Consider the following 15,629-nt stretch of genomic DNA (forward strand, 5'->3'; position numbering starts at 1 on the left):
AATGAGATTCATTACAACCATGAACCAAACTACCAGAAAGGACAAGATCAGAAATGAAGTGAATAGGAAAGTAGTTGGTATTGAGGTTCCTATTACCAGTGTCATAAAGAAACTCAGACTTCAGCAATGATATGGGCACATAATGAGAATGAACAGGAAAGACCAAGAAAATGCTTGACAGAGACTAAGATCAGATGTGGAGGAGAGAGGACACAAATGGGAGGATGTAATGGAACAGAAGATGAAGACAGAAGGAGATAAGTGCTTGTACACCACACATGGGAAACTGGAGTTCAGAAATGATGAGGAACACCAGGATTATCAACAGTATCAGAACACAAAAATAATCTGGACCAGAAAATAAAATTCACAGACGCTGATGTTCTGGCTGCCATCTACCAATACATGCCTACAAACTAACAATTTGTAATCAAATGGAAAGAGCCTCTAGCTACATGCAGTCTGGCTCTAGACATTTAAACATACATATATATGTACGTATGTAAAATAGACAGCATTCCACGCCACAGCTTTATTCTACACACAAGTCACCTGTGGGTAGCAAAAGCAGCTCTGAAAGTGCAAGCCTCTAGCTCATTCTAGACTGACAATCAAAATACTTCTACAACATGGCAGGAAAAGTATTAATGCAACCACAGTCTAAAACCAGGAAGATGACCATGTCATATACTAAAATATACCTGTGCTTTTTACAGTGCAATTAGATAACATGTCTAGGTCAATATTCCTTGTACTTCAATGTAGAAACACTTAGAACTATGTATCAACTGATTCATCCTACAAAGGTATTGAAATGATACACACAAAATTTTCAACAAATAATCTGTCTGCATCTTTTTTATTTAGATTCTGTTATTTAAAAAAACATATTGCAAGGCATATGAGAATAGAGAAAGGATTGGAGAAAAATACCCTTCACTAATGAAACTACTACTATACACAATTCAAACCATTCATGTATATCAGCTCTATTACAAGTAGCATTCAGCAGCAGCAATAATAATAATAATAATAATAATAATAATAATAATAATAATAATAATAATAATAATAATAATTAGTGTGGCTATTGCTATCCAGGTAGACTTCCCGACGAGGAGGGGCAGTATATGGGAGAGACTGTTATTGTGGAAGAGGATAGTGATGTGTATGGTGTATGAGAGTAGCAGCTAGGTTGAGGGCAGTACACACACTTCCGAGCCAAGGGAATTAACAGTCTAAGGGTGAGTTGCAAGAACACATACCTTTAAATAATTATTCCTCCATTAGTTATTGGATATTCATTTTATTGGACTTCAAGAGTTGCAGATAACACATCTAATGCTCCATTAGCCTTTAGTAATGTTGGAACTTGGCGAATGATCACTGCCCACTATATCGCAGTGAAGCTTTTTTCTTTTTATTTTATAGAATACAGAAGACTCTGCATGTGGTGCACTAGAGCATACAGATAAATTAACCTTAACCGTCTGTTTTTTTTTATTGCAGTGGAAATAAATAGGACCTGCATGAATAGTCAGAATCTCCTAGCAGAAAACAATAGGGAAATTCATTGTTCACAAATTTAGCACATAAATGGCAAGCATCAAATACGGTACTGCCAAGTACTGATCCAGGCCAACGTGTGACTACATCAATTATTTCCGGTTTGCAGCACGAACAACTAGAACGTTAACTGAAAAGTATTTTCTATTCCGGAGCCTTTCTTCTTCATTTCTGCCAGGATTTTGAATTTGCATGCGACTGAAATCTGAAATTCCAATTACATTTGTAAAGTCAATAATTTAAAAAAAATTCTTGCTTTAGGCTACGGCCACACTTGCATGTTTTCCCGCAGCGGGACTGCGTGTTTTTCACGCAGCTGAACGACCTGCGAGGGGGTGGCCACACTTGCTCGACGACGACAAGTGGCCAAACTTGCATGATTTTATTAGTGTGTTGTATATTGTGAGTAGCAAAACATCGCCATTGCTCTTCATATGGAAGGCATTCCATTTTTAAATAATAACTCCATTGTTGTGTTATGTGCCTTGTTGTACTTCGTCATCGGCGGCATCAAAGAAAATATTGGTTCCATCCTATATTAAGTGACAGGTCATCAAATGGACAATTTGTGCTTCTACACAATAAACTAAATGACAATCAAGATAACTTTTTGAGTATTACAGAATGCCCGTGACTTCATTTGAACTGCTTTTCTGTATGTTGAAAAATGCTATCAGAAAAAGAAACAAGGCTGCGGGAATGTATTCCTGAGGAAGAAAAACTCGCATTGACATTAAGATGTCGTAAGGGCACGGGTACCTTTGTACCTCCAAAATTATCAGTTCACTGTCTAAAATTCTCCTAAGTTTTAAACACGAACAAGAGCACTATAAAACCGCAGCGTCTTCTTCCCGCAAGTATGACCAGGCACTACTGAGCAGGAGAGCGGGAAATACGCAAAGAAAATGGACCCCAGCCCATTCTCGAGCGGGCAACCTTGAAGACGCGCCCTGTTCCTTGTCCCGCAGCATCATCTTCCCGCAAGTGTGGCCAGTCCCATTAAAGTCAGTGTTGTGCATTTTTAGCTGGGGATTTTCCGCAGTCCCGCTGCGGGAAAACACGCAAGTGTGGCTGTACCCTTACCTTTGTAAAAATTGTCTTTGCGGCATGGTTGAAACTTGTTCTTTGAAGCCTACAAATACCAGTTGTCACATGCTTAATTATTCGACATACTGAAGATTTTTGAACATTTATGTGGTCACCAAGTGCTCTTGAGAATGCTCCTGCAGCATAATAACGCAGGGTAATTAGTATTTGATTCACTGCAGATACTGCCATAAGTATGATGCACAGATAAATAATAAAAATAAGTAATCAACTTTCCTCATTTATGGTAATACATAAGTACAAAAGGTGTACATACCTAAATCTGATTTAGAAGACATTCTTTTACATACTCAATGTTAAATTGTATATGAAATAAAATCTAATGAAGCAATATATATCTATAGCAGTGCAATCAAAATATGAAAGAGAAATAGAAGGAAAAAGACCAATGGGCAGATCCAGAGAAGAATAGACCGAGGGCAAGACTGGGAGAAAGTTACGAGAGAACAGTGGTTCATGGATAGACAAGGATGGAGTAGGCTCATACACCACACCCGGGCAACTGGAGATGATGACGACGATGATGATGACAGCAATCAAAACTATAAATTATAGGATGCTTTAATGAACCATTAGCACTATCAAACCTTCTTGAAACTCTACATAGAGCTTATTGGACAGTTAGCATCTAATGGACCAACAAATTTGTTCTTGCAACCCACCCTAAGAATAAAATACCCTACCCAGCCAAGAACAAAACCCGGAGTCCTCTGAGGTGAAGACCATTACACTGACCATTCAGCCAAGGAGCTAGACATAATCTTTAATTAGATATGTATAATGATGGGATGTGCTTCTAGTGAGAAAAACATGAGGCATTACAACTAGAAAAACAGGAACTAGAGACAACAGAATGAAGTTACCACATTACTGATGCTTTAAACATACACATATATATATATTTATATGTAAAAACTTTGTTCATTTAATATTGTATGTTTTATCCTGCAAGAAGATATTCAAAGTAACATACTAATGTCCGATGACCTGCAAAGGAAACTCACTCGCAATCTTCCACTGATGGACAGATATTTCTAAGATAAAGGATCTTTATCAGAGGACATCAAGAGTTGATACTTCTGAGGCCAAACCTGTAAAGAAACTTAAAATCATTTTCAAAGCAAAAAAATGTACTACAATGTGATAGTGAAACTAAGTATGCTAGAAAATCAGACATTTCACAAAGACCTAGTTCAGTTTCCTCAGAAGTAAATCATTAAGCTTCCGAGGAAGTGTAGCAAGGTCAAGTTTTCTACCAGTTTAATTTGTTTCAATGAAACAAACATAAAAGATCATTGCATCCCTTATTCTGGGCTGTGAAAACAAAAATTAAGACAATGTTCCAAAACTTTACAATGTATCCATATATCTTTATATCAATATTAGCTGGAGTTACCTGTACTTTGTTAAAGAATTCTAACATTATACACAGAATTGCAGATGAAGTAGCGTACAAGTTATAAGATTTTATTAAACAGCATAGCTCTTAGCATCACTCCAGAAACAAGACGGGGAAGTCACCATACATTGTTTCACACATGAAGATCAGGAAAGGGAATTTTCATTGTAATCCCAGGCCCCCTTGGCTACTGCCAGTCACAATCAAGTTGGGCAGTTTTTATTATATTGGCAGACACTCGCTCTACACCTGCCTTTTTATAAGCTCAGAAAGACCATCTCTGTGGTTTCCACAGTCTTATAAAGGATCCACCAAAGAACAGAAAACGAACATGACAGCAATATTAACTAAGAAAAGGAGTTTTTAATATGTGTCTGCATAAGTTCAAAGGAAAAGATTAATGACTAATATTAATGTTTTATTAATGGAATACATATGGGATAATTGGCCTGTGTATAGATAGTGTAAAATGGCTCACTGAAAACAGTATGTTTTCAAGATATATTGCTAAAATTTATCATAACTTGCAGCACTGGCATAGCCAAATATTTCCTGAAACTAGAGCGAGGATCAGCCATTGTTTTACGTACGGTACGAACAACTTAAAAACTTACGCCGAAATGTTAAGTTAACGTAGCGACAAAGAATCTACTAGCAAGGCTCAATAGGGCCATACATAATTCTCCATATTTGTACTGCTTGAATGGAAGGAAGACAATTAGGATTGTGATGCGCGGGGATATTTCCCTGTAGAGGTCTCACTATTGAGAATGTAACCGTGTGTTGACAAATGTCAAGACATGAAGAAAGGGGCAATTAGCAAGGGATTACTCAGAAGGGGGCCGGAACGTGACCGAGATAATGGGGGCCACGTCCAGAAACATTTGCCAGCTTACGTCATGTCGGCTATTGCATATCAGTTCCAGGAAACAACAATGTCCTAGGGATCCTCGGGTTGTACTGTGGTTGAGAGATGTGCTGTGTTTAAGTTGCAGCGATGGGAAGACTGTGACGGGATTGTGAGCTGCACGTTAGTTCCTCATTTTGTGCCATATAAGTAACTTTTTTTGAAGAGGAGCCGTTTTGTCACTGAGAAGCCAACACTATGTGCATCCTCGGTAAGTTATGAAAAAAGGTTTTTTATTCTTACAGTAGCAAGACAATCACGGATGCGTGCCTAAGTTCGATAGGTGGGCCTATATATCTTGTCAAATGCCCGGGGACTGATTGGAACCTCAAATGGCACCATCAAAAGTGCGGGTAACTATTTTGAAATTGGCGGGCGTGATAACTCAGTCCCAATGGTTCTATCTTCTCAACAGGACGGCCCATGCTTGAATCGCAGTCGATACATGAAACATTTTTAAAATGGGAAATCACGTTCTATTGATACGGATTCTACTTAAAACACTAGATCCCGTCCCTTACCTTTCCTTATACTTTTGAGCCAGGACCTCATCATTTATGGTGGTGTACTTTGAGTATCCAACCATTCTTCGGACTTATCTTGTACCTTAAATGGTGAGTGGATGCAGAGGCGTACCCACGAAATAATTTCAGTGGGTGGGGTGTAAGTCCAGACCAGTAGTGTGGATACAACTTTTCCTTGGAAGGGGTTGTAAAAAGATTTTTTTATTTTTATTTAGAATTTGCTTTACATCGCACCGTAGGTCTTATGGCGACGATGGGAAAGGAAAGGGCTGAGAGTGGGAAGATGCGGCCGTGGCCTTAATTAAGGTACAACCCCAGAATTTGCTAGGTGTGAAAATGGGAAACCACAGAAAACCATCTTTAGGGTTGCCGACAGTGGAGTTTGAACCCACTATCTCCCGGATGCAAGCACACAGCTGTGCGCTCGTAACCGCAACGCCAACTTGCCCGGTGGATATGAAAAGAAAGCCGGTCCTACCGAGTGCGGTGACGGATCTTCAGTAGATATTGTTGGTTTTGATTGTTACCATGTACAATCATACCTTCTGTACCCTTAACATAAACCGGCTGCATTATTGAAACTGTTCCTTCATCGTTCGTGAGGAAGTAGAATCCATTTAATTTGTCTTCTTAAAAAAAGGAACCACTTTGGTACTACACCCCATTAAGGTGACTACCTTCCAGGTCGTAGATATTTCGATTACGGGAGACTCAAGGCCAACTCGACTGCACCCACAAACAAGGCTATATCCTCCCCATCCCATGCCTTTCTTAACTCTGTCAGTGCCGGGAATCGAATGCAGGATGCCTTAAGTCTAATTCTAAAATAAGGAGACCTAAAAGTATCCAGCCGGCCCCACGGTGTAGGGGTAGCATGCCTGCGTCATACCGGAGGCCCCGGATTCGATTCCAGGCCAGGTCAGGGACTTTTACCTGGATCTGAGGGCTGGTTCGAGGTTCACTCAGCCCACGTGTTTATAATTGAGGAGCTATCTGACGATGAGATGGCAGCCCCACACTAGAAAGCCAGGAATAACGGCGGATAGGATTCGTCTTGCTGACCACACGACACCTCGTAATCTGCAGGCCTCCGGGCTGAACAGCCGTCGCTTGGTAGGCAATGGCCCTTCGGGGCTGTTACACCATGGAGTTTGGTTTGGAAAAGTATACAGATAAGGATGCGACACCCCTGCAAAGCTCTTCAGTTTCCAACTAGTTCTTCTGTCCGGCGTCGTGCATTTAGGACAGTTGGAAAACGTACGCCTTAATAAATGCTCCTCATAAAACCTTTGTAAAAGTACTAACTGCATCTATTTATAACAATAATCACAAACGCCTCCTTTTCATGTGGTTCACTTGGTTGACTCACTGCCCTTCTCAGTCTGAGTTCGCAGGTTCAAATCCCGGCTTGGGTCGATGGCCCTTAAAATGGTGTTGAAATGGCAACAGCTCAGTGTCGTTGGTTTCTGCCACATAAATAAAAATTATACATACGAATATTAGAGTCACAAAACTCTAACTTTATACTATTATATTCTGTATCCCAGGCTTGCGAGGAAAAGTAATTAACAATTTACTTTACGTCGCACCAACACAGATAGGTCTTATGGCAACGGTGGGATCAAAAAGGCTTAGGAGTGGGAAGGAAGTGGCCGTGGCCTTAATTAAGCTACAGCCCCAGCATTTGCTTGGTGTGGAAAATGGGAAACCGTGGGAAAACATTTTCAGGGCTGCCGACAATGGGGTTCGAATCCACTATTTCCCGGATGCAAGCTCAAAGCTGCATGGCCCTAACCGCGAGCGAAACTAATAGGACAAGGTAAACCCTACACAGCAGACGTTGTGAGGTGTATTTTTCTTCACCAACTAACAAAATATCCATACCCATACGCTTTACATTATATATTTGTTTGCTTGTTTATTTATTTATTAGTGCCTTCAGTACAGTGGTGAAGTTAGGGCTCCAGGCCCTCTCGTACACTTAACCACATACTAATCAGAATTGAAAATAAATTTAAATAAATTACTCACTAAATTAATATTAGAACTAATAAATAAAAAACTCTTAAAAATGACTAATCCTCAGGAATGCACACATTCATCAACCATTCAGTCAACTGTCCTCAGCAGGTAGTCTCGGCAGGTGACCTTAAATCGTGATTTTAAAAAAGCTACTTTCTCTGACCTGAACTGGCAGGGAATTCCATAATCTGGCGACAGTCACCACAAAAGATCTATTAATTTTATTTGTGTGGTGCAGTGGAATAGAAAGAATGAATCTAGAACGTGTATTTAAGTTGTGAAATGATGATAAGAAGTTGAATTTAGAAGAAATATAGAGTACATTGGCTGACTTTCAGCTAACACTGATCACCATCGTTAAAGTGTATAGCTGCCGACGTTTATCAGACATCAGCCATGAGACAGCTTGATAGTGTGGGGTGACATGAACATCGTACCTGATATTGTAAATAAATCGCAGGCAGGAATTCAGTGCTCGTTGAAGTTTAAATGTTTCTTCTCTCGTCATGTCAACTAAAACAACGTCACAATAATCAAGAATAGGGAGAATGAGTGTCTGTATTAGTTTGGCCTGTAGCTCAAATGGAAATACATCCCTCTGCCGTTTAAGAGGGCAAAGAACTCCAAAAGTCTTTTTACGTATTTCTTTCGTGTGATCAGACCAATCAACTGTTTCATTCATCATTACGCCAGGATTTGTAACCGTTTTACTGTAGGGAATAATGTTACCATTCAGTAGGATAGGCAGGATTGCGACATTGTTTGAGCAGCTTCGTAATTTTTGAGATCCAATTATAATTGAGATTTTTTGCAGTTTAGTATAAGAGCTTCGTTGTGCATATACACTGAATCCTCGGAGGTCCCTGTTAACATCTTGTCTTGCAGTGTCGATATATTTGAAGATCGTCAGCACAGAGGTAATGTGTGTTATTTCCTGTCACAGATGGTATGTCATTGATATAAATACAGAAAATTAGGGGCCGTAGAACACTGCCCTGTGGGGCAACACTAAGTTTCATTTTCCATTTAAAGGGCTTGTCGTTTACTGCTACACGCTGTCGACGGTTACTCAAATAAGAACTAAAAACCTTAAGCGCAGCCAGGTCGAAATTTAGTAGCTCCATTTTCTTTATCATAGTCGGAGTTACTATAGTGTCAAAGGCGCTACTGAAGTCAAGAAGAATAAGTATAGTGAGCAGTCGTTTGTCCATAGCGTTTCTAATGTCTTCAGTAACCTTCAAAAGTGCTGTCGCGGTACTGTGACCCTTCTCAAATCCAGATTGCAAAGGGTCCAAAAGAGCATTTTCATTTAGGTATTCCAGAACTTCCTCGTATACTAAATGTTCAAAGTCTTTAGAAAGCGCAGGGAGTACGGACATAGGACGATAGAGGGTGATTGTGGGTTTAAACTCTTAGGTACCAATATAACATTGGCCGTTTTCCAGATAGTAGGGAAAGTTCCGTTTAGTAAACAGTAGTTCAGTATGTGCGTCAGTATAGGCAAGAAAGTACCCATAATGTTATGTATAAAAGTAATATCATCTACACCTGTAATCTTTGATTTAATCGAGTACAAAGCCTTTTAACCTGATTTTGTGACACTGTGAAATGTGAATGGTGGATTAGCTGGTGGGGAGGGCAGTGAGTCGGTGCAGTTAATTTGGGTAGGTTGAATATTTATTCTACTAAAGTAATCGTTCAGTTCGTCGAGTGGAATGTCAGGAGTTGTCTGTCTCTGTTGATGTTGCCTATTCCTAGAGCTCTAAGTTGGAACCATGCGCGATTAGAATTTAAGTTGTTAGCTAAATTCCGGAAATATATACATTTTTTATTTCTGATTAACTGCTTTGTGCGATTTCTTAAGATGCGGTTAGATTCGAAGTCTGTGTCATCTAGGGTTTGTTTATATGTCGAAATAAAGAGTCACGGTGGGCCATCATTCTCTTGGTTTCATCATCTAGCCATGGACAACAAGAAGGATGAGAAACCTGTATTCGACGCGTGTGTGTATATCTTGGCCGCGTTATTTGTATAAAATGTCGCTTCTTTATTGCTTATCACATGACCATTATTATAACAACATTAGCGTATTTATTCTAAACCAGAATACTGCATCCTTACTCAAACTGTTTATTATTGCATTCATTTCACTTGTACTCGGAATATATGAAATGCTGCATGGGAGTAATAGAGGTAACCGGAGGGGGGGGGGGGTTGTCGTCCAAGGAGTCCAGATGATGATGATGCTTGTTGTTTTAAGGGGCCTAACATCGAAGGTCATCGGCCCCTAATGGTACGAAATGAAATGACAACAAAAAATTCAAAAAATCCACTGACCAAAATAAATAAAAATGTCATGAAAAATGAATGGATGTACATGAACCCAAAAAATAACAAAAACAAACAAGAAACAAACAAACAAACAAACAAACAAACAAAAGAGCAGTGGATCCGACTCAAAAACGGTCATAAATAATAGTATTACTGACCAAGGGACCACATATAAAGCACAGTCCTGAATCGATTATGCTTGATGTCTGAAGGGGTCCAAAAACCAGGTCTACGGCCCCTCAGTATGGTACAAGTTGCAAGAAGTAGAACCATGATATTTCTCGAGCTGCGGTACTAATCAAAGGTAGCGTAAACTCACGGTGTTCCAAGCAGTAAGGTACTACTCACAAGTATTGTACGTCGTAAAGGTAACGCAGTCCTATGGTGTTTCTCACACAATGGCGCCACTCATAGCCACGCAAACCGATGAGGTTCCTCACCTAGGTGTACTAAGCACGGGCGCCGGCATTCCCGTGGTGTTCCTCACATAGTGGGTACTAATCACTGGCAACGCAGACCCACGGTGTCGCTCATATAGTGGTACAACTCACAGGCTACGCCCAGACGCGTGGTGTCGCTCACACGGGTACAACTCACAGGCAACGCCCAGACCTGTGGTGTTGCACACATGAGCACGACTCACGGGTACTGGAAACCCACACTGAACCCCCCTCGAGTGCTACGAATCACAAAATATGGAGTACCGAACAGAGTGGTACTACTCGCAAGTAAAAGCGACCAATGGTGCTCCGCGCGTGATGGTACTAATCAAAAGTAGTTTCATGGTACTAATCCAAGCATCCCTTGGTCGCCCCTTTTAGTCGCCTCTTACGACAGGCAGGGGATACCGCGGGTGTATTCTACATGTGCGTCCCCCACCCGCAGGGGGTAGTGTGTTTGGTCCGCGAGAGGTATTTTATTTCCCTCAAGTCCGCCGGCAAGCCGGTTAGGACCCCCCTATCCGCCACCTGGGACGCGCCACGTGGGAGTATCACCTCTCCCCCTGCTACGCCACCGTAGTAGGTTCGTGGAAGGAGTCCAGACACCTCAGAAGTTTTAACAAATGTACTTTTATTAAGCATTTTATATAAAATGCATATTAATATTAGCTTCCAGAGTCCGACTCATTGGCTGAATTATCAGTGTTGAGGCCTTCGTTTCAGAGGGTCCCGGGTTCGATTCCCGGCTGGGTCGGGAATTTTAATCGCATCTGAATAATTCTTCTGGCTGGGGACTGGGTGTTTGTCCCAACATATTCATATTCAGACAACATACTACACTACCAACCACCAAAGAAACACACAACACTGATTACATCTCTCTATATAGGGTTGGCATCGGGAAGGACATCCAGCCGTAAAACAGGGCCAAATCCACATCTGCGACGCAGTTCGCACCCGCGACCCCACACATGTGGGAAAAGCGTGGGAAGAAGAAGATTACTATTGGCCTCCGGAATCCATACGAATCCACCACTCTTACTTGGATCCAAGGACACTCATTTCCTTTTTAGGTATTCTACACCACCTAAACGATGGAAGTTTGGACAACTATCAAAATAAATTTCTGGATGAATGGGCCCACCCCCCAAACTGATATCCTGGCTACGCTACTGACTTGCAGGAAGTTGAGAATCAGGAAGGCTGCGACTGAGCGAGATTTAAAACGATCCCTGTTATTTTATATTAGTGCAGTACCTTGCAGTGAACCTCCATGCCGAGATAGTTGCCCGAGTGTGTTTTTGTATCGTCATTTGTTTAATCTATTCAAGTTCCTTGCCCACAATAGGCATTCTAATTAAGACTCACATGTGGCGCTAGTTCCAGTGTATGGAATCCTCACCAGAATTACTTGATTCATGAACTGGAAAAGTCCAAAGAAAAACAGCTAGATTTGTTGTGGGTGATTTCTGACAAAAGAGTAGCGTTACAAAAAATCTTGCAAAGTATGGGCTGGGAAGACTTGAGAGAAAGGAGACAAGCTGCTGGACTAAGTGGTAAGTTGATAAAGATGTTGATTCCCATACGAAACCTGAAATATTTGTTCTGAATGAGTAAATTTATAATACCAATATAGTTGGTCCGTTATTGGACATTATAAATTTTCCAGCTAACTTATTCCTGGGTTGCCAGCATTTCGCCCTAGTGCTGGTCAATCAATCAATCACTACTGATCTGCTAAGTGCGCTAAGTTGAGCTCATCAGTTGGTAAATAGCACACCTACCAAGACGCATGGCTAGTGCATGCAGTGCCAGGCAGGCATCAATTTTTGAAAATGAGACAGTCTCTCATAGTGCATTGGCACTGCCGGTGGCTCCAAGTAGCCTACGCAGTGGCCTATCCTCCAATCACATCTTCTCTTTCTTATTCCTTCTGGAAAACTCTGCAGTATCGTTATTTAAGGGGTGCCTTATTCTGAAACTAATGTCTTGCGGCAGCAAAGTCTTGGTAGTGCTACAGAAAGGAGAGTTCCTCGGAAAGGGGGAATGCTGAATATGGGAGAGCGGCTGGCATTAAGAAAGCAGTTGTGAGGTAAGCAGAATACGAACAATGTGAACTATCTGCGTGTGGACTTAGGGAAGATTTCTACGACCCCTTTTAGAATGTAATGGTAAGTTTCAGGTCTCTTTAAAATGTAGGGTTTCTCTTGTCAACTTAAATTTTATATAGGCCTCCATTTCCTGTCTTCGCACTTACGAATTTATTTCCTTAATGGCAACTTATTTCTTATTGAAAGGATTTTATTATCCACCCATTCAATACATTGACAAACTGATTTTCATTAATTCATTTAAGACTAGTTTCGATCACTGAACCAGTCATCTTCAGCTACTTTTTAACAAGATAGAATCTAACAAGGGATATAGCAAACTTAAAGTTAAAATAAAAATGTCTTATTAAAGTGTCAACTAGGAGCATAAAATCTTGAAGAAAAATGGATTTGAAGATTTTGATGGTCCTAGTTGACTTTTTAATTTTTATTTTAACAAGATTGCTATGTCTCTTCTTAGATTCTATCTTGTTAAAAAGTAGCTGAAAACTGGTTCAGTGATCGAAACTAGTCCTAAATGAATTAATGATTATCAGTTTATGTCACTGTATTGATTAGATCGATAATAAAATCTCTTCAATAAGAAATGAGTCATATCTATCAATACGGACCTTAAAAATGTTCATTGCTGAATGGCAACTTATAAATTATAAGGAAGCACAAGTGATGTACCCTCATTACACTTCCTCTCAAATTTAAAAAATTTGGTGACTAAGTTTTTCTAACAGTTCAATGTAATCTGTTCCCTTCGACCTTTAATTTTTTTTCATAACTTAGATACCAAGCAGTATGGATTACCCTCTGCTTCGCCAGGCCTTATGCCCAATTAGATGATGTGAATTTCTTACTGGAGTGCTTGGATTTTGCCTCCATTCGTTTTGATTTTCGGCCTTTTGTAAATTTCTCCTCCTAGTTCTTTCTCCACTTTTGTGGCCGTGTAGTGTGAGGTCTTCTGCCCTTGTTTATGATGGATCTGTAGATCCCTTTTCTTGTGTACTCCCACATTGTGAAAATAACGAGTGTACAAACTGTTTTTCAAGCAACATATTGTCGCTTTTTCAAATGTTAATGTAATCTACCAGCCCATTTGAGGGCACCTGTAACCTTTCATAAATGGAACTCCTGGGTTCAAGACCCAATTTGTAATTGTATCAGAAGCTAGAGCTTCTTTCATGAATGGTATTAAGTATACCTATGCCAAACTGTACGGGCTAGCCTGTCCCCATATGTAATGACATGGAAGAGTTTGGAAACTCTGACTATAAATAAAAAGGTGCTTTAGCTTCTGTGCTCACCAATTGTCAATTATCATGAGCCTCTGAGCCCTCTGTTACAAATAATCTTTAGCTTTCAAGCTCCTTTGGTACGAACTGATTCAGAGCTGACAAGCTCATATTGTGGTGATTTATAGTTACAATCCTGTAAAATTTCTGAACTAAATGCTTAACTTCTTGTTGCCTGAGCTTCCTGCTATTTTTTTCATATTGTCTATTTGCCTGTTATATTAGGTACTGGTCTAGAGTTTATGCTGTTGAAAGAAATTTAAAAAATTCTCAAATTTTTATTGGTTCTCTCAAACTATGATTTATGCTTTGTCCAGCCATTCACCCCTCACGCTTCTTTCCCTCTGCAAACCACGGATAAGTCTAACAACAACAACAACAACAACAACAACAACAACAACAACAACAACAATAATAATGTAGCCTCCGCAGAGGCCTGGTGCAGGTCTTTGGAGTAAAACCCTATAGTACACTTATGTAAATTAAAAGTCAACCTTAGTCAAACACAAATGTTAATTAGAAAAAAAATTAGTGACACAAATTTCAATTAGGAACACAATAAGTGATTGACTAAGGTGGACTTTTAATTTCCATATTTCTGTACTGTAAAGTCAATACGGATCAATTACGAGATTCTTAAATTGCTACAGGAGACTTGCGCACCTGTGAGGATGGGGCCCAACCCAAGATGAATTCTAACGCTGAAGGGTGGACAAACACCAGGCTCCAAGCCACAGGAATTAACCAATTAAAGTTAAAATCCCTGACCCAACCAACAAATGAATTAGGGCAGAAGTGAAACTTCAAATTACAGTGCTTGGAAAAAAAAAATTACAGTGCCTCAGAAAAAAGTACTTCCCTTTGTGAAAATCAAATGATCATAAATATGTCTTTGGGTCATGACCATCCATATCCACCTAAGTAGCGTAACAGCATTATTAGCTGCTGTCCTTGAGGTGGTGGAGGGGCTGGGTTAAGTTAAGAATGACAGGAGGGCTGGTAAGTGGTTAAAAAGGCACATACAGCTCACCTCCATTGGGTGTGTGCCTGAAAAGAGCTGCACCTCCTCAGGACGAGGACAAATTTTCTTATGACCATCCACCGATGGCTGCTAATTTCAGATGGCAACCAGCCATAAGACATAGCCTGCACGGTTGCTACGTAACAATGTCTGACCATCCATCCATGCCTTCCTTACATCACTGTCTGCACAGTTGCTATGGTTATGCTTCTGTCACACATTTTGTTGAGTCACGTTACACAAATTTTCAGATGATCCCAGCCATAAGACTTATTTATGTCAAAATTGAAGCACCCAGAAGAAATGGTTGGATGTATATGTCACTTTGTACATGAACACACCGTCGGCGGGTATGTAAAATGATTAGAGTTGCAATTCTCTGTGATTGTAGAACAGCCACCAGAGTATATTAGTGGTCATGTTTAGTGTTGTTACCAGGCCTGGTAAGGTATATAACGGGCGTGAACAGTGTCAGATGTTGAGTGATCAATATCACTGTGAAAAACAAGGAGATGCCATGTACTCTTGTGAGACAGTATTATCAGCACCTGACAGAGTATGAAAGAGGCCTTATTGTGGGTCTCCATTTGGCGGCTAGTAGAATCATGCAATATCCAGATTTGCGGGGCATTCGGATGTGACAGTGGCCTGATATTCGACTGCATGGGAATGTGAGGGCAGGCATACTCATCATCTAAGTTCTGGTAGAACACTGACCACCACAAGGTATGATTGGCGTATTGTGCACCAAGCACATTATAACCCCTTCACATCAGCGCCTGCCATCCAAGAACAAGCAGTGGACTCCCTGCAACATTCTGTGTCATCCCACACCATTGGTGGGAGACTAGCAGCAGCCGAACTATCGAATTACCGTCCCATGTGTAGGCTGTCAACAACACAACACAAACAGCAGTG

At 40.5% G+C, this 15,629-nt stretch overlaps 1 protein-coding gene across 1 annotated transcript in view; it reads right to left on the reverse strand.

Annotated features, from left to right (window-relative positions):
* Positions 1–1,129: 1,129 nt before the first annotated feature.
* The window catches only part of LOC136867125 (cathepsin O), a 117,001-nt gene continuing 102,501 nt past the window's right edge, over positions 1,130–15,629 (reverse strand). Inside the window, exon 7 of the mRNA XM_067144229.2 lies at positions 1,130–3,764. Coding sequence (XP_067000330.2) covers positions 3,727–3,764 — 38 coding nt within the window. The 3' untranslated portion in view covers positions 1,130–3,726. The remainder of the gene's footprint in view (positions 3,765–15,629) is intronic.

This window comes from Anabrus simplex, chromosome 3 (assembly GCF_040414725.1).
Source record: "Anabrus simplex isolate iqAnaSimp1 chromosome 3, ASM4041472v1, whole genome shotgun sequence".
NCBI classification, from domain to species: Eukaryota; Metazoa; Arthropoda; class Insecta; order Orthoptera; family Tettigoniidae; genus Anabrus; species Anabrus simplex.